This window comes from Narcine bancroftii, chromosome 1 (genome assembly GCF_036971445.1).
Source record: "Narcine bancroftii isolate sNarBan1 chromosome 1, sNarBan1.hap1, whole genome shotgun sequence".
In the NCBI taxonomy this organism is placed as follows: domain Eukaryota; kingdom Metazoa; phylum Chordata; class Chondrichthyes; order Torpediniformes; family Narcinidae; genus Narcine; species Narcine bancroftii.
Genome location: NC_091469.1, coordinates 192,175,222 through 192,199,153, shown reverse-complemented (window position 1 = coordinate 192,199,153; position 23,932 = coordinate 192,175,222). Strand labels below are relative to the sequence as shown.

Below are 23,932 nucleotides of genomic sequence, written 5' to 3'. Positions count from 1 at the left end.
TGTCCTTAGATAAGTGAAAAATCACCCCAAATGACTTCCCAAATCTTTTCTTACAAAGAACAGTTGCAAAAGGATGATAGTTAACCAGTATCCTGGCCTCCTGGAGTAGGTGAGTGATTGAGCACTCCACTGTCCCAGATGCACAGTTTACTTCAGAGGAAAAGAACTCTAAATGAAGTGAACAAGTGAACAAATGAAGGCCAGCAGAGACTATTTATACCAGGATATTGGTCCTGTACCCTTTGGATTCCATGCCAATAAATAAATGAAGCTTTTAACTTAAGCCTTGTATTACCATTTTATAATCACTCACAAGTACCTGCTATACTTTGCACATAATAAGAATTCACAAGTGACTTCAATGTATAGGATAAATTCAAGCTTTCCTCTAATTCAGTTAGTGCTGTGATTAGAATGGTATACAGTTGTTTAAGAAAAAGTTCTGCAAAATGTTCTTAGCTCTTTCTTTAAATGCAAATCTGTACCTGTTGGCTGTTGTTCATGTTTTTTTGTAAAATCTGTCAGAAACACAATGATATTTGCTATAGTAGTGTGACATTTGAATTCCCTCACACCCAGCAACTTTCCAATCTCTCCAAGTGAAACTCCAGTGGAGGGATTCTGGTTTAAAATTCTGAATGGTTTCAAACATAAAAGGTCAAGACTAAAACCTCACTAACACAGATGTGTCAAAAAAATGGCCCTGTTGCTTTTATGACTTTTCAAATCTGCAACCAATTACACACAAGTACTGGCCTTTGGCAAATATTAGGACAGCAAGATCATTAAGATTGCCATTAATATTTTTCTTGATCTATCTGTAACCCAATTTCAGATGAGTTATTTAATTTTAACTGCAACAAACCTTTGCATATGCTACCAATTCCTGGCGTCCCAAGAAACGATTATAGAATTCGGGTAATCTCCATGGGGAGATGATCTGTGATTGAAAGCACAAGATAAATAAGGAATCAGCCAAAGGTGATAAAAGCAAATTTGAAAAGCAAGAGTTTTTGGATTCATCGATCAACCTTGAAAATCTTCTCCACAAATAAAAATTTTAATATTTTTGACCCAAGCAGATAATTTAAAAATTGATTTTATTAACTTTACTAAAAAGATTCTGAATATTCATCTTTTGCTTTTTATGATTAAAAAAGCATCAAATATATTTGATGCACACATTTTATGAATAAATTTTATGTACCAAGTTGTTTTCAATAAATATTTTATTCAGTACCTTTTTTTTAAAAAAATACAATTTTCAGGCTTTTAAAAAAAAAATCCAGGCCTGACATCAGCTCGTTATTACTTTTTATCTGCTTTGGTGCCCTGCATCGTTTGACTGGACCCATCATCTAGGGTTCATTAAAATTAGCGTAGCTTTTTAAAATCTATATTGAATTCTAAAGAAAATACGGAGTCACGTCAACTAAAATGATAACAAAATGTTTCCTGTCACCAAATCACCTATAACCTCATTAAAACATCTTTGAGACATTAACAAACGTGATTAATTTTGAGAGTTGAAGTGGGATTCTCCACCCCTTTTAAATGAACATCAATGGAACATCTATCTGAACTAAAAGAGAGCTCCTCACATCCCAGATCAGACATTGATCGATACAAATCTATCTTACTAGTTGATCTTAAAAGTTCATTAATGGCAAGCTTCCTGGCTTTAAAATCAATCCTTATCAAGGGAAAGCAAAAAGTTCTCAGTAGACTAAAAGAAGATCAGCTAAGATGAGATAGGTCTTCTTTTTCCTAACCCTGACCTTTAATCCCAGTCTATAGAACAGTCTTAAAATAAAATAAAAACTCCTTTATAAAAGTTAGAAATGTCAGGCACACGGAAATGGGATTGTGCCCTGTTTCTTCACTGAAAAGAGTCAGACATTTTAAACCAAAAAATAATTTTAATAAATTCATTGCAAAGCAGTTGGCATTTGAAATGCACATTTCTTAGTGATAAAGGTGTCAATCAACCTCTTATTTGCCTTTTCAAATATCAATTAGTCTATTTTGGATTGCCAATTTTAAAAAAAATTATGAGGCAATTCCAAATTATTCTCGAATATTTGACACAGGTACTGAACAACTACAAAAATTTTGATACAAATTTCTCACCTTAACTTCAGGATACAGTGCATAGCAGGTCAATTCAAACCGGACTTGGTCATTTCCCTGAAAAAGAAGTGAGTAAATGTAAATACACCAAGGGCTACAGGTATAAAAAGGGGCAATGAGTCAGCATATAGGAGGGAGAATAAAAATTGGCTGAATAGTGGATGAACAACTACCTCACACTCAATGTCACCAAAACCAAGGAGCTGATTATTGAATTCAGTCAGGGAAAACCAGAGGAGTTTGATCCAGTGATCATTGAGAGATCAGAGGTGGAGAGGGTGAGCAAATTTTAGTTCTTGGGAGTCAGTTTCCTGGATCCAACAAACTAATGTCATCTTGAAGAAAGAACATTGGCACCTCAACTTTATCAGGAGTTTGTAGAGGTTTGGTATGACATCAGAAAACATGGCAAATTCCTACAGATGTGTGCTGCATCACGGTCTGGTAGAGGACACCAATACACTTGAGTGGCAAGTCCTGCAAAAAGTAGTGGACGCAGTCCTGGACATTACAGGTAAAAGCCTCCCCACCACCAAGAATATCTACAGGGAAAGCTGCCATCAGAGTGCAGCAGCAATCATCAAGGATCTCCATCAACCAGCACGAGCTCTATTCTCTTGTGGCATTAACACCTCTTTCCCTATATCTCATCAGGTAAGAGGTATAGATGCTACAAGACTCACAGCACCAGGTTCATGAACGGCAGACTCCTCAACAACAAGCTCAATCAGGGACTCAGTTAAGAACTCTTACTCTTCATGGATTTTTTTTCCTCTCTGTATTGCACAGTTTGCTTATATTTCTTTATTTGTTTACATCTGTACATAGCTTCTTGTGCAGTTTTTTGCACTACCAATTAAGTGGTAATTCTGCCTGGGCCACAGGAAAAAGAATCGCAGGTTTTACGTGATGTCAAATATGTACTCTGACAACGAATTTGAACTTTAACTTTGAAGTTCAAGACATCGAGTAGGCATTGACCACTACCAAGCAGCTGTGCAACTTTTAATGTATAAGTAAAATTTTTGGCAGAAATTATGTTTGAAAATTTTGACAAACCATTTTCATGGGTTGTTAACAACATCCTCATTTTACCTTTTCTCAAAAGCAGAGTTGGCAGAGAAACATCCCTAATTCACTAAGGGTTGATCCAGTTATCACTCCCAAAAGTCTCGGACCTTTAGTATATACAGGTGTCTGCAACTTTTATGCATCGAACTAACATGCTTGGCTAAGCTTCAAAACTGACAATTTGCAATCATAAAATATGATACCATGTAGAAATTAGCACTGAGATACTTGTAGTTAGCCTCCAACACATACCCCAAGACTAAGAATCATTTTTAACTTCTCACCAACCTTTGTTTTAAAAAAAGTCTAAAACATGATCTACATATTTAATACCAGCAGAACTCTGACAAACCTAGCAGTAAAAGATGGACACTGGGGCCAGCTCACTTCAACTGAAACTCACGATTGCTTCTGTTAATATCTGTTAATTTTTCTCCTACATCAACCTTTGAAAATGCATTCAATATGCAAATTCATATACATTTAAATGTGGTTCAGGTGGTAATCCAGAGAGTGGTATCTTTTAATTTCCCCACCTGGCTCACGACCCTCCCATTGAAACTCCAAGGGAGTTCTTAACCCTGGCTCTGGATTACAAAGCAACCTCATAGCAGCAGAGAACATTATTAACTGCGCTCATCCTCATTTCAACTACATTCTGTCCTGCCCCCAACCCTTGCTACTTTAAGAGCCAGCTTTGGAGCTGCTGCCCTTCACCCTATTTGGGTGCACATCTCTCCACAGCCCAGCAGTTTCCTCACTATAACCAGCTCAATGGTGCTTGCTACTACAAACTTATTTACTTGCACTTTCATTGCTGTGAACGTGCTAATAGATGGCCAAGACCACAGCCAGGTTCCTGGCACAGCAGCAGGGAAGGCAGGGGTTACTGTCAGGCATATAATGCACATTTTTTTTTTAAATTTTAGTTTTTCACACTGTGAACCACATCAATCAAAGTACATACAAACATTTCCCTCTTAAATATACACAGTGGCATTTTCTCCCATTTTTCCCCACTACCTTCCCTCCCCCCTTCCCACCCCCCTCCAAATCCATTAAATGTTCAACATATATAATACAATAAAACCCTTAAACAATGTCATCACACAATGAAAATAAACAAGAAAATTGTGTCATCTATTTTTATACACTGGATCAACTCAGTTTGTCTTCTTATCATTTTATCATTTTAGGGGGTGGAAGTCCAAGGCAAGCCCTCTCTTATGTTCCATGTACGTTTCCCAAATTTGTTCAAATAATGTGACTTTATTTTTTTTAATTATATGCTATTTTTTCCCAATGGAATACATTTACTAATTTCTATGTACCATTGCTGTACTCTCAGGCTCTCTTCTGATTTCCAAGTTGACATTATACATTTTTTGCTACTGCTAAGTCTATCATAATAAATCTTTTTTGCGCTTCATCCAGTTTGAGGACTAATTCCTTACTTCTTTATATTACTTCGAAGAAAGATCCCTGGATTTTTTGATATGTTGTTTTTTGTGATTTTATTTAATCTCTGATTTAGATCTTCCCAAAACTTTTTCACTTTCTCACATGCCCAAATTGCATGTTCTGTTGTTCCCATTTCCTTCTTACAGCGAAAACATCTATCTAATAATGTTGGATCCCATTTTTTTTTAAACTTTTGGGGTGTGATATATAACCTGTGTAACCAATTATACTGTATCATACGTAACCTTGTTTATTATATTCTTCATAGTTCCAGAGCATAACTTTTCCCATATTCCATTTTTTATCTTTATGTTTAAATCTTTTTCCCACTTTTCTTTGGCTTTATAGCTTATTTCATCATTTTCCTGCTCTTGCAGCTTGATGTACATGTTTGCTATAAATCTTTTTATTATCATTGTTTCTGTAAGCACATATTCAAAGCTGCTTCCTTCTGTAATCTCTGTTTCCCAATTTATCCTTTAAGTAGGCTTTCAGTTGATGGTATGCAAACATTGTACCGTGAGTTATTCCATATTTGTACTTCATTTGTTCAAATGTTAATAAATTATTTCCCAAAAAACAATTTTCTATTCTTTTAATTCCTCTTCTCTCCCATTCTCTAAAGCACACATGTCAAACTCAGGCCTATGGGCCAAATTTGGTCCGTGATATAATTATATTTGGCCTGCACAATCATATCAAATATGTATTAGAGCTGGCCCACTGGCCGCCGCGCCAGTATAGCGCATGCACAGCTAATACTACAAATCCCAGAATGCTTTCCAAATGCGTTGGCGTCAACCCGCTAATCGCCCCCACCTCCTCTCTTTACTTTCATTAGCATCTGTGACCTGTCGCCCAACTCACGTGTAATAAACCCCTTACGAAAAATGGCCAAACCAAAGACAGAAAACAGGACCTTTCAAGACAGGTGGGAGGCAAACTCTGACCCCAGAGTTTGATGAACTTGCATCTAAGAAGAGATGCCAAGTATCTGGTTTAGACCCAGGTGCATCAGAGTAAATCACAGTGTAGCAAGCTAAGCTTGGATTAATATTTTCTTTGGTTAACTTTGGACTGTTCATAGTTGAAAGATTGGATTTTCATTGAAGCAAGTTGTTATTTTTTTGACTTGTTGGCTTGTGGAAAAAAAATACATTTAAAAGGAGCTTAAAGGCTATAGAGAAATATTATTTATTGAATATTTTATTTCTCATTTGTTAATGCTTCTTCTGGGAAGAGTTTAACCAAAACTATTATTAAACATTTATTTTAATAAGAAAAAGTTTAACATTACATATGTTGAAAGAAGAGAAAACATGCAGATGTTGTTGAAAATTTTCAATAAATATTTAGTTTGGCCCACGACTTAGTCCAAGTTTTTAATTTTGGCCCTCTGTGAATTTGAGTTTGACACCCCTGCTCTCAAGGAAAGGTTATCTATTGTAAAAGGGATTAGCTGATTTTGCATCAATAATAATTTTGGTAGTTGGTAATTTGTTTTTTCCTTTCTAAGTGAATCTTCTTCCATATATTGAGTAAATGATGCAATATTGGTGAGCATTTATATTGTACCAGCTTTTCATCCCAATTATAAAGTATATGTTCCGGTACCTTCTCCCCTATTTTATCTCGCTCTATCTTAGTCCAATCTGGTTTTTTCCTTGTCTGATAAAAATCTGACAAATACCTTAATTGTGCTGCTCTATAATAATTTTTAAAGTATGGTAACTGCAAACCACTTGGTTGCACCTCTTTGTTAATTTATCTAACGCTATCCTCGGTTTCCCCCCTTTCCATAAAAATTTCCTTATTATTCTCTTTAGTTCATTGAAGAATTTCTCTGTTAAGGGAATTGGTAATGACTGAAATAAGTATTGTATCTTTGGGAAGACATGCATTTTAATGCAATTTACCCTCCCTATCAACATTAGTGGTAATTCTTTCCAATGTTCTAAGTCTTCCTGCAATTTCTTTATTAGTGGCTGATAATTTAATTTGTACATGTGGCTTAAATTATTATCTAATCTAATACCTAGGAATCTAATTGCTTGTGTTTGCCATTTAAATGGTGATTCTTTTTTAAATTCTGTCTAATCCGGATTACTCATTGGCATCGCTTCACTTTCATTTGCATTGATCTTGTACCCCGATATTTCTTCAATTTCTTATGTAGCTCTTTTATTGATATTTCTGGTTCGGTTAAGTATACTATGATGTCATCTGCAAATAAACTGATTTTATACTCCTCCTCCTTTATTTTTATCCCTTTTATTTTATTTTCTGTTCTTATCAGTTCAGCCAATGTTCTATTACTAAAGCGAACAGTGAGGGAGATAATGGACATCCCTGCCTAGTTGACCGACTTAATTTAAAATGGTTCGATACATATCCATTTACTGTTAACTTCGCCAATGGTCCATTATATAATGCTTTAATCCAATTAATATATTTTTCTGGGAGACTGAACCTCTGTAATACTTTGAATAACTAATTCCATTGTTCCCTGTCAAAGGCTTTTTCTGAATCTAAAGTTACAGCCACTGTTGGCTTCTTATTTCTTTCAACTGCTTGAATTAGATTAATAAATTTACAGACATGTTATCATTAATTAATCCAGACATTAATTAATCCAGTTTGATCTTGTTTTACTATTTTTGGTACACAGTTGGCCAATCTGTTTGCTAATAGTTTTGCTATTATCTTATAATCTGAATTAAGTACAGATATTGGTCTATATGATGTTGGTGTTTGTGGATCCTTCCCCGTCTTTAGTATTACTGTAATTATTGCTGTCTTACATGAACCTGGCAAGTTTTGTGTTTCTTCTATCTGGTTCATTACTTCCAGGAGAGGAGGAATTAATAACTCTTTAAATGTTTTATAGAATTCTATTGGGAATCCATCCTCTCCAGGCATTTTATTGTTCAGGTGCTTTTTTAATATATCCTGTACTTCCTCTATTTCAAATGGTTTTTTCAGTTTGTTTTGTTCCTCTTCTTGCAATTTCGGCAGTTCAATTTTAGCTAAAAACTCTTCTATTTTATCATCTTTCCCCTCATTCTCAGTTTGGTATAATTGTTCATAAAATTCCTTAATGTTCTCATTAATCTCCATTGAATTATATGTAATTTGTTTGTCCTTTTTCCTTGATGCCAATACAGTTCTTTTAGCTTGTTCTGTTTTAAGTTGTCAGGCTAATATTTTGAGGGTTTTCTCCTAGCTCATAGTACTTTTGTTTATTTTCATTATGTTCTTCTCCACCTTATACGTTTGTAATGTTTCGTATTTTATTTTTTTGTCCGCTAATTCTCTTCTTTTTGATATATCATCCCTTTTTGCTAGTTCCTTTTCTGTACTTACCATCTCCCTTTCCAACTGTTCTATTTCCCAATTGTAGTCCTTTTTCATCTGTTACATAACTTATTATCTGCCCTCCAATGAAGGCTTTCATTGCATCCCATAATATAAATTTGTCTTTCACTGATTCCGTATTTATTTCAAAGTATGTTTTAATTTGGCGTTCAATAAACTCTCTAAATTCCTGTCTTTTAAGTAGCATGGAGTTTAACCTCCATCTATATGTTCGTGGTGGGATGTTCTCCAGTTCTATTGCTAATAACAGGGGTGAATGATCAGATAGCAATCTAGCTTTATATTCAGTTTTCCTAAATCTCCCTTGAATATGGGCTGACAACAAAAACATATCAATCCTTGAGTATGTTTTATGCCTACTTGAATAATATGAGTATTCCTTCTCTCTTGGGTGCTGCCTCCTCCATATATCCATGACGTTTCATTTCCTGCATTGATTTAACCATAAATTTGGCCACTTTATTCTTTTTGCTAGTCTTTTGTCCAGTTTTACCCAACATTGCATCCAAATTATGGTTAAAATCCCCTATCATTATATATTCCTTTGCGTATCTACAATCTTCAAAAAAATAACTTGCATAAACTTTTGATCCTCTTCATTAGGTGCATATATATTGAGCAAATTCCAAAATTCTGAATATATCTGACACTTTGTCATTACATACCTCACTGCTGGATCTATTATTTCCTCCTCTATTTTGATTAGTACATTTTTATTAATTAATATTCCTACACCTCTGGCTTTTGAATTATATGATGCTGCCGTTACGTGCCCTACCCAGTCTCTCCTTAATTTATATGTTCCACATCAGTTAGATGCATTTCCTGCACATATGGTATGTCTATTTTTTCTGTTTTCAGGAAATTTAATAGCCTTTTTCATTTAATTTGATTATGTATGCCATTAATATTTATAGTCATATAGTTCAACATGGCCATCTCATATCCTGTTTACACCTCATTTCCCCTTTTCCCCATTTTCATCGGTTTTCCCTTTTTGAACTCAATGTACGACAACACTTTTAAAATATTCAACTTCAACTCCCACATCTAATATTCCCTTAGCCCCAAATGTCCATCTTCCCCCCCGCCCCCCTCTCTGAGTTGCCCCTTATCCCTTGCCAGGCAACCACAACTCCCCTCTCCAAATGGATTGTGTGCCTGCTCGCAAGCGTCAATCGATTTCGCAATGATGGTTATTCTCTCCCACGTCAACCCCCTCCAGAAAACATTTTTTCTTCACATATAACAAAGCTTACCCTCTTTTCCCCCCTCCACTTCCTTTCTTCCCTTTTCTTTTCCTTCTTTTGTTCTTATATATACATTAATTTTACATCTTTATATGTATTTTATCGTCATTCTTGTTAGATCTCTTCATCTCTCCTTCTGTCCTGCAGGCGTTCTGCAAATTCTCGTGCTTCCTCCGGATTCGAGAACAGTCTGTTTTGCTCCCCAGGGATATATATTTTATGCACAGCTGGGTATCATAACAAATTTTATCATAACATAAATTTATAACCTTTTATCCATAGGATCGATTTTGTATTAAACTTCTTCCTCTTCTTTAAGAGTTCAAAACTTGCGTCTGGGTAAAAAAATATTTTTTGACCCTTGCATTCCAATGGTTTTTTGTCTTCTCTAACTGTCTTCCTTGTCCTCTCCAGTATATTTTCTCTTGTTGTATTATCTCAAAAAATTTTACTAAAACGAATCTTGGTTTTTGATGTGTCTGTGGTTTCGGAGCTAGTGTTCTGTGTGCCCTTTCTATTTCCATTCCTTCCTGTATTTCTGTCATTCCCAGGACCTTTGGGATCCATTCTTTTATAAATTCTTTCATATTTGTGCCTTCTTCATCTTCCTTTAGGCCCACTATCTTTATGTGGGCCTAAATTTTCCATCATGTCAATCTTCTGAGCTAACAACTCTTGTGACTAACTTATTGGTCACTTTCTTCCAATTTTCTTCTTAAGTCATTCACTTCCACTTCTACAGCCGTTTCTTGTTCTTCCACATTTTCTAATCTTTTTCCTATTTCTGTCAAGTCCAGCTCTATTCTACTCACTTTTTCTTCTGTACTTTTCATTTTTATTTTCAGTTCATTAAATTCTAATGTCAACCATTCTTTTAATGCTCTCATTTGTTCTTGAAATTTTTTTTATCTATATTCTGTCCATCTATTTTACCTTCTGTTTCTCTGTGCAGATCTTGGTCTTCTTCTTCCTCTTTTTCTGTGTCTGCACCTATGTTTCTGTCTTCTTCTTCTCTTCCTTGTATCGGTCTCTTCTGACTTTCCTGTTGAGTTGCTTGCCTCACTTTGCTGGGCTTCTTCTTGCTTGACTTCTTGCTGTTGATCCTCTTCTTTTGGGCTACTCATCTGTTGGGCCTCCTGCTGCTGCTCTTCTTTCCTATCACTCCCTTTCCTGTCACTTTCCTCTTCCAGCTGAAAGCCCTGGTGTCAGGCATCCCTCAGCTGGTCGCGTTGTGTTTGCCTGCTCCTCAGCTGAGCCCCCCTCCTGTCGGTGTTCTCTTTCTCCTTAGTAAGCGCACTGTGTACTTTTGTTTGGCTCAGAGAGCCATTTTTGCAGTCCACCGGTCGGGAGGTCACGACTCTGGGGGGGTCGTCACCAACCTTGGAGTACGGGCTCTCTTCTCCACGACGGCTCCCTGTTTCTTCATGCAGGTAAGGCCTTCTCCTTTCTCTTCCGGCGTCTTTTCTTTTTTTTTCCCCATTGTTTTTTACTTTTCCCTTCTTGGGTGCCATTTTCTTTCTTTTCTCGACAACTTTATCTTTTATTTGTTATGTTTTGTGTTTCTTGAACTTTGCATTTTCTTCACTTTATTTCTTCTTTTCTGGAGAGGGCTGGCTGGTATTCTCCTACTGGACACTACTCCATCACATAACTCCTTAGAAAGCACATCTTGACAAACAATTACTCTCTTTTAGCTTTGAATCCATGGTAATGGAGAGGGAGTGTCCACCTGGGCGGGATGCAGTAGCCAAGAGAGGGCTTGGGCACCTTATCCAACATCTATGAGCAGGCAGTACAAGGGCATCCATATGTTGGTGGTAAAGGCATCCCTTGAAAAATCGAGATTTCCAGAGACAAAAGGAGTCATAGAAAGACCCTTTGGCTTATGGTGTCTCAGGAGAGACACCAACATGAAATTGCAAGAGAATGAGCCAACAGGGTGCCCAGAAAGATAGGGAGATTGAATCCCTGCAGCATTACTGTTGTATACTACTGGAGGCAGTGAAGACTGCTCAAGTGCAAGTGACCAACCTAGAAATGGAAGTCATGAAGACAAATTCCACGCTGATTGAGATGCAACAGCTGCAAACAACTGGCTGGTCTGATTGGCAGTTTAACCCATGCCATTGTCCAGCAGGGGGAAGGGATTGACAATGGGGATGACCTTGAGGAAACTTGAGTCCTTTGACACATCCTCCCCGTGTGCCTGAGCCTTTGCAAGCCTGACCAGTGACCACAAGGTCCCTGGTCTGCCATGAGGTCACCCTGCCGACCCTCCTAAATGGGGAGGTAGCCGAAAATGGGGGGACCTTGCCAGGGCTTGTATGTAGTCACTGAGATAATAGAGATCAGGAACTACTCCGCCAAGGAGCTCACCAAATGAGGTGACCAACACCAGGTCAACACCTAGCCATGCCGCTGCTACGCCTGTGGGACCCACAATGTCTGCCCCTCTCACTGGGAAGCAAGCACTCTGGGAGTTATGTCTGAACAAGAGATGATTGGCAATGCCTTGCGGCACTGCCAGAAGGGATCGATAATGGAACCACCCTATTGATACAGGTGGTGACTGTGGGCCAGGCCAAGTTCCCTACCCTCCTGGAATGGAACCTACAAGACAGCCACAGTGGCACACCATTGGTATGGGGACAGGCTGTTTCTGGAGAGAGTACAGATCATGGGTATCTACAGGGCCACCCACGAGCATCACTTCCCAGGGAGTACAAAGGTGATTGCGGCCTTGGTGGGTGATATAGTCACCACCAGATGCCCTGAACTTGGAGAGGTGGTCTTTTTCCTCATGGGACTGGTGATCTGGAAAAATGTCTGGGAAGCCATAATCCTCCTGGAAGGATCAGAGTACATAGAGCTGGGACCTGTTCAGGTTTTCAGGGCTGAGATGAAGTTCAGTGATGTCTCCCTGCTGGTAACTCACAGAGACATGTATGCTCTCTGGAGACAGCATGGTGGAGGGAAGCCCATGGGGGGTGGAGCTTCCCATGCACTCCACCCTGGACCAACCTCCCCTCTAGTCCTCTCCCACTGGAGGTGGCCCCCAACTAATCTATCTTGTGAGCTTTCCCAAACACTGCCCCCTCCTCCAACAGGAGAAGACTACCTTTCAAGTTGTTCCTCTTCTTGATGTGAGATCTATGAAATACTTATCAAAACAGACTGCTGCAATCCCATCACTGATTCCAGCCATCAGGACCACCTCATTTAAGCCGCAAGGAGCTGTTGTCATGAACGATGTAGAAACAATCACAATAAATTCCAGGTTAACAATGTCCACAACCTTTCAATTAGAGTCTTTGTAATGGACCTTTTTAATTGACCTCTGAGCTATGACATTTACTCTTCACTAATGTCTCTTAGGACACTCTCAGGAAATTGGAGTTTCAGTTTTAAATTACAATATTGCAAATCATCCGCTAGCAGGAAATATACACACACACACACATTATATATATATATATATATATATATACATAAACACACACATATATATATAAACATATATATATGTATATAAACATATATATATATATAAACACACACATATATATATAAACACATATATAACACACACACACACACACATATATTGTAACCACTCGGCAATGGCAGTGCCCCTCCAGTCCTCCTCAATAAAAGAAACTAATTCCTCATGAGCTTCAGGAGCATTTATTTAACACCTACTAATTTGGCCAACTTTCAGTCCTGACTCCTCCTGGTTGTCATTACTGTGAACCAACACAGGCCCAGGAAAATGGGGCACTCCCACGAGAATGTGGCTATACCCTGGATGCACACCTTCCGGCCTGTCCCCTGCCTCATCAAGGGACATCACAGCGAAGGGCATCTGGGCTCTGTGCTGAGGGAGCATCCAAATGTGATGCTAAGGCAGGCAGTACAAGGGCATCCATATGTTGGTGGTAAAGGTGTACACATATGCCAGCTAAGCCAGAGAAACCAGGCATGCGAGTCAATGAACACATCATTTTCTTTCTCTTCCCTCCCCTCTCACACTAGGGAGCACCTTGCTCCATCAGGAACACAATGATGCTGTTTGGTTATGGGTGGGGGGAAGTGGGGAACTACTGAGACGTTGCCATTGAGTTTGGTAATGTACTTTGTCCATTATATGGAAGGCACTTGTGTATATAATCAGTCCACTAGATTTGCATAGGGTTAAACACGTCTTTACAGTTATCACATGTTTCTTGGATTCTACAATTTAGAAACCAGTTATTCATTGTGTTTGCAGTGAATGGTGAGTGATGTGATTTTCAAGGGGTGGAATGTTATATGCTATATATAGGTAAAATGGCCTCCCTGTATGGATCATTATTGATTATGGATGATCACGTGACTTCCCAGTCTTGAACATATTCAGAGGTCACATCACCTGCCAATCAAAGTTGGACTCTGGCCACCCATTAGTGTACACCTTACCATTGGCTCATTTAAATGACTCGGGGTCATTGTTGGCCAAATGCCAGCTCAGAACAGTATAAAACATTGATGCATACCACATTTCTCTCTCTCTCTCCCTCTTGGCCCAAGTCCCAGACATCACTCCACACCAGGTCACGACTATGGACATCACTGGAGGAGTCATGGGTAAGGTGTGCACTGTACTGAGTTGAGCCATAGCACTGCAATAGATCAGTGCTTGTAGTGCTGCGCCCCTGTTGGTACAAGGAACCTGGACTACATTTGAAAGTCACAGACTATGAAGTGTGTACATGTACTGGAGCGTGTAGAAGATAGGTGGCTACTGGTATCGGAGTTCAACCTGGGTCTGATGTGAATGTCTATATGGTTGTTTAGTACTAGAGTAATTCAGTATTGTTTGATGTCTTTCCCAGTTTGTCTCCCATGTGTTCAATAAAGTTACCTTTGATTGTCACACTTGTGTACAGACTTGTTAACTTGATACTTTCCTAAACACAACAGCTGCTTAAAGCAGACTACGAAATTTCTGTGTACTTCTGCCTTTTCCATGGCAATGAGCACAGAGAAAACACTATTCTATTCTGCATCATTTGCAAAAGGATGGTTGTAGTTAGAAACTGAACAGCTTGAAAAACACTATAACCTAACTTCTGTTGCACCATTATCAATGAGGAAGACAGACTAATGTCCTCTTGTTCCAGTGAGGCTCCAGGGGCTGATATTGGATGTTGGAACATCAGTGAACAAAATGGTCAGCGACTGAAATACATACTCTCCTACTTTAGCAGAGATGGTCACCCCATTAATTTTAGACAATTACAAATTCCATGGAGGGAAATTAGGCATTGGTGAATCCAGGTTCTTGCCTGAGTGTCTCACCATGCAGCAGATGGAAGAAAAGTGGTGTAAACTGCAGGTTCACCTGCTGCATGGAGCAAGACAATTAGGTAGCATTATCTGCTCAGCAAATTACTTGTAATATATTGGTTAACGCTTAATGATTAATAATAGTGGCACAATTGGATGCCTCATTGTACTTTTCTAAATCTGTAGCCAACCTGTTCAGCACAAGTTTTAAGCAGAAATACAATAGCAGCTCACAAAGGCAATTTATTTGTCCCTACACCAGCAAGTACCAAAACAGGCCCATCTGCTCCCCACTTTGCATCAACACTGCAGATGGACAAACTCCTTGGAACATAACCATTTCATGGCCTCAGTATAGTCTATTCGGAGCTCATTTCCAGACAGACCTTTTAATATGCGTTGCTCAAGCAAAATTCAATGCAACGACTCACTTCAGGAGAAAAACCTTTCTGGGATGATTATTGAACAGACATTTAGTTGGGCTTTTCTCTGGCGTGAACAGTCATATTGCTAGACCTCAGATGGAGTAGTGAAGGTTCAGTTCATGCTCTGGAGAACAATGAGAAAGAATCCCCAAACCAGTGAGCTTAGAGCAGTATTATCAGTTAGCGTTCATTAGATATGCAGTTATTATGCTTTTCTGTGTAGTTTTTCTATTTATATTTATGGTACTATCCAGCAGCAATTGTTTTGTGCTATAGTATACAAGTGTCAGACTGAAAATAAATGGATACACTATTACATTAATTATTCAAACAGCTTAAAAAAAACAACTACTGATTTCATTTAAATCTTGCTTTTATATTGCTTATACAATTTTCAATGTTGTAAGTTCTCAATACAGATCTCAGATGGACAGCTTAAACTGCAGAGTAAAATGTACCAGGATTCACTGAGACCAACTTTAAAGTCCAAAATAATAACTTTAAATACTGTGGGTGGCCGAAACTTTCAGACTGTTCTTACTCCTTGCAGCACTCCAGGTGGTGCAGATGCCCGACAGTACCACTCAATCCACCACTCCTCACCTCCTGTGCTGACTGTCTGAAGTTTGCCGATTCTCACTTTTACTATAATACCTTCTTCTGGATACTTCAAATGTATCATTGTTGCTGTAAAATACCCTCAGTGAAGGTGAAAAGTAGAAGAATTGTGGATTGGGCTGGGAATGATTAATAAGCATGTGTGCGAGAAAAGGCGACAAGGAAACAAGATTGAAGTGACCTCTCTGAGAGCCCCATTATCGAGTCAAACAGCCAAATGGCATCCTTCCTTACCAGGAGAAAAAACGAGAATTAGGAGCTAAAGTCAAAAAAAAAACTACCAGGAAGTGAAGATTAAAGTCAGAAAAAGCAAAAAATGGAGCAAGTCACCTGTGTGGGTGGAATTTTAAAAAAAAAATCAAACCAGTGAATCTGTGGAAGGCAGCAATTCGAGATACAGGTAGTCCCCAACTTGTAACCTAGCGACTTAAGTCCATCTGTACATACGATCAAAAAATTTTTAAATAAAATTTACGCTGTTTATTTTGTATTTGACAAACTATAACAAGGATGTAGGGCACAAAAGAGTCAAAATATGCATACTTATTTTTTTTTTTAGTTGGTGTCCTGGGGTTCATAGTCTGGGTGCAGTCATCTTGATTCTTGTGCACATGCAGAATCAACATGGCCATGCCCAACCTATGGACCCCAGGACGACGACTAACAGGCAATTATGGACCAGAATTTGCCACGGTTGATTGACAAAGTCAGGAAGCTTTTATCATCAAATCTACGATGAAAATTAAAATTTAATTAAAATGTTTGCTTTAAGACTTTGGTACTCTATGCATGCAGGCAAAATTCCAACTTACGTCCACTTCGAGATACGACTGATCCTTCGGTCCCAATTATGGTCATAATTCGGGGAGTATCTGTATTCTAATATAATGCTTCCCTGGCCTGGACTAGTACTGCCACCTAGTGGCAAGATGAAAAAATACAGTTCTGTTCCCACAGGTCTAGAACTTATTTTCAAAAGAAATAAAAGTTTGGATGCATAAAATACAAAAAATGCTCCCCAAACAGTAAGCATGTTAATCCAAATGAAGGTGAGCAGACGACGATGGATTTATTTTTTTTTTTACTTAGAAAGCATGCAACATTTTGTTCTCATCCTCCAACCCAAGAATCAACAGGGACAGGATTCCCCTTGTCCTCACCTACCACACCACCAACCTCCAAATCCAACATATTATCCTCTGCATTTTCAAGCTCATTCACTGATATTCATATATCCAACTACAATCCAAAAGGCGAGGTACCTATTCAAATGTGTTTCACCTCCCATTTCAACACTAAAAGTGACATTCATAGTTTCAAATTTGATGAACATGGGGATCCATATGACAGACATCCCCTAGAAAACTAGCTCAGGGGTACTGGGACATCAATTATTTCCTAGCAAGCTTCATGCATTTCATAAACTTAATTAACATAGAACATAGCATCATAGTACAGGCCCTTGGGCCCATAATGTGTGTCGACCTATAGAAACAAAAAAACTAAACACTTTCATCCTCATAACCCTCTCTGTGTAAAGACTTATCCCGAGTCTTCCCTAAACTTCCCTTCCTTCATTTTGAACAGATGTCCTCTGATGTTTGCTACTCCTGCCCTGGGAGAAAGGTGCTGACTGTCTACCTCATCTATGCCTCTCATCATCTTGTAGACCTCTATTAAGTCACCTCTCATCCTTCTTTAACTCAAAAGAGAAAACCTCTAGCTCTGCTAACCTTGCCTCATAAGATGCATTTTTCAATCCAGGCAACATCTCAGCAAATCTCCTCTGCATTCTTTCCATAGCTTCCACATCTTTCCTGCAATGAAGTGACCAAAACTGAACCCAATATTCTAAGTGTGGTCTCACCAAAGATTTATAGAGCTGCAACACTACTTCATGACCCCTGAACTGAATCTCTCGATTAATGAAGCCCAGCATATCCATAGGCATATTGGTTCCAGTAAAACTGCATTCCATTTCCAAGGGGACAAAATAATTATTTGAAACCAAGTTTCCATTAATTAGCATACCTTTCCTGTGGCTCCATGGGCTACGAACTGAGCTTTCTCCTGTTTTGCCACCTTGACTTGGCCCCTGGCAATGCATGGTCTGGCCAGCGATGTCCCAAGGAAGTATCTATCCTCATACACAGCACAGGACTGCACCCAAGGCCAGATGAACTCCTCGACAAACTCTTTCCGCAGATCTTCAATAAAAACCTGGAGCAAAAGCACAGGGGGCACCATTTTATGAATGGTTCTAAATAAAAGAGCCAGAGAAGGAAATGTCACAGATTTTACACAACAGATACACACAGCCTGCCTGAACATAATCAAGCATACGAGTTAAATTTCTTTTCAGCATTGTATTATAACAGTATTTCACTCATTCAGGGGAGAAAAAAAAAAATCAGGAACCATCAGATAAACAACCCATTGTTTATATTAAAAAAATCATTCTGTGTGTGCAAAATTGATATTGGCAACAGTAAAAAGGATCTTCATCCTTTATCCATACTTTAATATCTACATGTGAATCTTTTGCAAAGCCTTCCTCTTAGAGAAGCACCAAATTCAACACACCATGTACTACAAGAGGCTGGGATTTGGAAACAGAAGCAAAATGCTTCAGGTTGCAAAAATATCAAATAAGAGAGAAAATGCTGGAAATACTCAGCAGGTCAGGCAACATTGATGAAATAAATCAACTCAGATTGCTGTAAAAATTTAAATTTACTTAATTTAAACCTGTGCTCCAATTAACCTACAACTCCACATGTTTTGGAGGGTGTGAAGAAACTGGATCATCCAGAGGAAACTTACGCAGACACCGGGAGAACATACAAACTCCTTACAGATTTGAACCTGGGATGCTGGCGCAGTAACAGCATCGCGCTGACTCCTATACTAACTGTGCTCCTACACAAAATTGCTGGAGAAACTCAGCAAGCCTCACATCATCCATTAGTGGCAAAGATATGTAACTATTTTGGGCCTGAGGACTTGGTTAAAATGGTATTTCTCACCTGTTAGCCTGTGCTCCTCCCCACCACTTCCTCCCTCCCTCCTCTCCCAACATTTTTATTCAAGTCCCTGCCTGCTTTACTTATAATTGACTAAGGGCTCAGGCCCAAAACATTGGTTGTCCTATGGATGCTGCAAGGCCTGCTAGGTTTCTTCAGCACATTTGCATATTGCAGATTGCTGTAGGTTGATGAACCTTTCAATTTAGTGAAATGCTAACTAGTTCTAGCTCCACAGAGAAGCCTGATCTGCACATTTTAAAGACATGAGAGAGAGGTTAATGGAGCAGTGATACATTGGAGTTTGGTGCCATCAGTACCATCAGCTGAACTGGCACAGATTTGGAATGGCGATTATTTCCAGCGTTTTCAGGTTTATTTGGAATATTGCAACCTTTTTTGTCTTGTTATCAAGAAGTGAGGAACAAGTTCACTGGACCAATTCCCAAGGTGAGGCAAATAACCAGAGAAGAGTTTAAGTAGAACAACCAACAACTTCCTTGAGTTAGAAAAATGGATCATCTTCATCTGGAGAATTTTGACCAGGAATCAAATGTACAATCTCACTGAAACTTCACAGTGTCAATCCTTGAATTATGATTTCGACTGTACAACAACAGCAAACTATCTTTTATTGAGGTTGCTAATGGGATTCTTTCTGATTATGACAGAGACAATCTGTCCTTATTGAGTTTCTTGGTCTGTCTACAACCTTGGACCATTTCCCTCCAACAGCTTTCCATCAACATCCAGTTGAGTTGAAACGCTCCACCCTAGATCATGGAGGCAACCATAAGCTGTTAATCAATCACTGGGTTTTTTCCCCCCAAAAGTACCTTCAGTCTTTGAAAGATCAATGCATAATCCTATTATAAATGTTGATCCCCAGTCACATCATTCAGAATCTGCCAATTTCACTGATGGCATCAAATTCTAAGGCACCAAAATTCCTCCCAACATCTCCAAACCATCACACTACTTGTCTAATATCAACAGACATTCCCTCCAATATTCTAGTGGCCAAAAGCCATTTTCTCATCACCCATCATGAATTCTGGAAAAAAAACACACACAAAAATGCTGGAGGTAAAGATACATCACCAACGTTTCGGGCTTGAGCCCTTCATCAATTCATAAATTTTATTCACGAGCCACAAATTCCTACCCATTATGACTAAATTAGGTTTAGACCATACACCACTGCCTTCTTTCATCTCTTCTTCTTTTGAGGTTTAGACTAGCAGGGAAGTAGCTACATCATATACCCTAGACCGACGGAGCAGTCCTCTTCTAGGGGGCCATCCTCTGCGACTGAGCGCTGAGCTTTGGGAGGGACGCACATGGAGCTGTGAGGGAAGGGTGACACCTGCCTAGCCAGCCAGATCAGCCGAATTATCTTGATAACATTTAGACAAAAAAGCTCCAGTATTCCATATAAATCTGAAAACACTGGAAATGTTCATCATTCAAAATCTGTGCCAGTTAAACTGATGTTATCACTGCTCCATTAACATCTCTCATGTCTTTAAACTCAGCAGGTCACTTTTTGCCAAAAGTCTTATCCATGACCCCGATCCCTCTGGACATGATTGCTCTGAAGTTCATTTGGCTACACTTCCTCATTCTACCCTCTGACAACTTGCTGTTGTGAACTTGCTGTTCACACACATCCCAATGTCCTGTCACTATTGTGTTTGCTGATCAGCACTGGACTCTGGGGTTCTGTAATATCTTAACCAAAACTCTTACTCATTGTCAAGTGTCTCCAAAATGTTGCATTTGCCACATCTGCTAATTTGTCCAGTCCTATAACCTCTTCATTTCTCCAATTGCAGCCTCTTGTTGTCCACATTCATCACTACCCACTACCAGGAGGACTTTACATCCAAAGGTGTGACATTTCACCCCCCCCTCCGACCTCCTTAAATCCAACAACTCCTTTTGTCCAAATCCTCCTTTGTGGCTTGGTGTCAGATATTCCTTGGTGACGTGCCTTGGGAATTTAATTATGCCACAAGGTGCTGAAAATTTAACAACAACAAGATGTATTTATGAAGAACCTTTAAGTAGTAAACTATCCCAAGTTACTCTGTAAGAGTAATTACCAAGTAGAATTTGACACAAAGAGATATTAGGAGAAGTAACCAGAAGTACAGTTGGGGATGACAATAATCAAGAGATTAAGGGCTAAAAGGAAAGAGGCAATGGAGTTTAGGGAGAAAATTCCAGAGCATGAAGAAAAATAATGCTGGAAATTTGAAATGAAAACATAAAATACTTCAAAAAAAAAAAAAAAAACACTTAGCAGGACATCCAGATTCTGGAAAGAAAAACAGTTAAGTTTCAGGTCCAGGACCCTTCATCAGAACAGAGATTCATGTACTATCAGACTGAAGCAGATGAAGCCATCCTATCGAACTATTCTGAACCACAGATATTCAGGTTTAACACCGTTTTACCTTCTTGGCTCCCAAAGCTGATGCCTTCTTTCGAGCTGCTTCAAAATCTTCATCCTGTCCTACATCAGCCTGTTTGTGAAAGAAAAAAAAATTATTCATTTTGCTTCAGGAATCAGGACCTCACATAGAACTCAGATGTGACTTAACCAGTATTTTGTAAAGTTGAACGCAAACTCCTTACTCTTGTATTGTGTTCCAGTTCATGAAGACAAACATTCAATTCGCCTTCTTCGCCATTTTCCCTCCCACCTTCAGGAATCCTTGAACACAAGATGGCAAGACATAGGAGGAGAAATAGGCTATTCAGCCCAACGAGTCTGCCCGCTATTTAATTATGAGCTGATCCATTTTCCCACTCAGCCCCACTGCTCAGCCTTCTGCCCATAACCTTTGATGCCCTGGCTAATCAAGAACCTATCAATCTCTAACTTAAATGCAACCAATGACTTACCCTCCATACCAATGTCACAACATATTCCACAAATGTATCACCCTCTGGCTAAAGAAAATTCCCCTCATCACTGTTCCAAGTGGATGCCCTTCAATCCTGAAGATGTGCCCTCTTATCCTAGGCTCTCCTATCATAGGAAACTATCTGCTCTGTCCACGCCTTTGAAATGTTTTAATGAGATCCTTCCTCGTTCTCCCAAATTCCAAAAAGTACAAGCCAAGAGATGTCAAGCATTCCTTATAATGATAACCATTTTATTTAAATTTAGACATACAGCATGGTAACAGGCCATGAGTCCATGCCGCCCAATTTACACCCCATTGGAGAAAATGACACTGTGTCTATAAAATGTTTGTGTGTATTTTGATTAGTATGGTTCATAATGTGAATTTTTTTTTAATTAAAAAATAGTAAGTGCCTGCAATGCAATTGCCCATTTCACACTTGCTGATCTCAATGCTAGCGTCTGCAGACGCTGGAGATTGTACGAGGGGTCGAAGCCGGCATGAGATGATGTCATCTGACGCTGGCGTTGAGAAGATCTTGCTTTCACACTTGCCACTTTAAAGGCCGATTGACGTTTGATTCCTGGGATCACTGGCAAGTGTGAAAAGGGCTATAGTGTCTGCAGACTTCCATTGACAAATTGTTAATTTTACAAAACATCTAACATTGTCATTGTAAAATGTATAAATGTATCATTTATAAGCATGGCATTTGTGGACATGCACTGTACAGTTGGTGTTGAATAAAGTTCACACCAAAAAATAAATAAATAATTTTACATTTACACCCTATTTACCTATACCCTCCACCACCACCCCCCCCCCCCCCATCCCTCAGTACGCTTTGAACAGTGGGAGGAAACCGGAATCCCTGGAGAAAACCCAAACACACGAGGAGACCATACGAACTCCTTACAGAGAGTACGGGATTTGAACCCTGGTCCAATGCCAATCGCTAGTGCTGTAAAGGCATTGCAGTAACTGCTACCCCAACCATGCCGCCTGGAATCTCCGGAGTCATCCTTCTGAACCTCTTCTGGATCCTCTCTAATGTCTCCTTTCTTAAATGAGAAGCTCAAAACAGCTCATAATACTCCAAGTGAGGTCTCACCAGTGCCAAATAAAGCCTCAACATGGGGGGAGTCACGTGATGGAGTAGTGGCCGGACGGTGAACTCCAGCCCTCTCCAGAAAAGTCGGAAAAAACAAAGGAAAACACAAAGGCACAGAAATAAAAGTTAAAGAAAAGTGAGTATAAAGGTGCAAAGAAGATGGCGACGAAAAAAGAAAAGTGGAAACCAATGGTAAGAAGAGAGGAAGGGAAGACAACGGAAGATGAAGGAAAAGGCCTTACCTGCTCGAAGAGGCCCGCGGTGGAGAGAGAAACCCGCTCCCTCAGGTCGGTAGAAACCGGACTACAAAAATGGCCCGCTGAGCCGAGTAAAAGTGCGCAACCGCACATGCGCGACTCCTCGCACATGCGCGGTGCGCATGAAAAAAAACACACCGACGGGAGGGGTGACCAGCTGGGGAATCGATCTCCACAGCCGGCAACGACAGCTGCAGAACACCTGCAGCAAGAGGAGAACACAGAAGACAATGGAAACAAGAAAGAAGAGAAGGAAAGGGCACCAAAGAAGCAGCAGGTGGCCAACCCAGAGGAAGAAGAAGAGGAAGAGGAAGAGTACAGGGAGATAGAAGAAGAAGGGAAAGGCAAGACAAAGGATTTACTTTCTCTTATTAAAGAATACATGGAGTCATTTAAAGAATGGCAAGCGCAGGAATTTGATGATTTAAGAAGAAGAATAAACAACACAGAAGAGAAAATGAATAAAATAGATATGACCTTATCAGAAATGGGAAAAAGAATGGACAAGGTGCAAGAACGAGAAGCAGCAGTAGAAATGGAGGTAGAGGACTTAAAAAAGAAATTAGAGGAATCTAATAAAAAAGTTAAAGAGACACAAGAACTGTTAGCTCAGAAAATAGATATAATGGAAAATTATAACAGAAGAAATAACATAAAGATAGTGGGCCTTAAGGAAGATGAAGAAGGCAAGAATATGAGAGAGTTTATAAAAGACTGGATCCCTAGGATCCTAGGATGTCCAGAACTACAGCAAGAAATGGAAATAGAAAGGGCACATAGAGCATTGACCTTTAAACCACAACCACAACAAAAACCAAGATCTATTTTAGTAAAATTCCTAAGATATACTACAATAGAAAAGGTTCTGGAGAAAAGAATGGAAAAAGTAAGAGAGTGCAACAAGCCACTGGAGTATAAAGGGCAAAAAATCTTCATTTATCCAGATATAAGTTTTGAACTCCTAAAGAGGA

General features: G+C 39.2%; 1 protein-coding gene across 5 annotated transcripts in view; it reads right to left on the bottom strand.

Annotated features, from left to right (window-relative positions):
• The window catches only part of ass1 (argininosuccinate synthase 1), a 191,196-nt gene that overhangs the window by 104,621 nt on the left and 62,643 nt on the right, over positions 1-23,932 (bottom strand). For 4 of the 5 annotated variants that reach the window (XM_069886007.1, XM_069885978.1, XM_069885970.1 and 1 more), the window contains exons 3-7: positions 21,138-21,206; positions 17,687-17,875; positions 2,131-2,187; positions 866-940; positions 486-518 (exon numbers count right to left, since the gene is read on the bottom strand). In XM_069886007.1, the coding sequence (XP_069742108.1) occupies positions 486-518; positions 866-940; positions 2,131-2,187; positions 17,687-17,875; positions 21,138-21,206 (423 nt within the window). The remainder of the gene's footprint in view (positions 1-485; positions 519-865; positions 941-2,130; positions 2,188-17,686; positions 17,876-21,137; positions 21,207-23,932) is intronic. The other variant, XM_069885996.1, reaches the window with a different exon arrangement.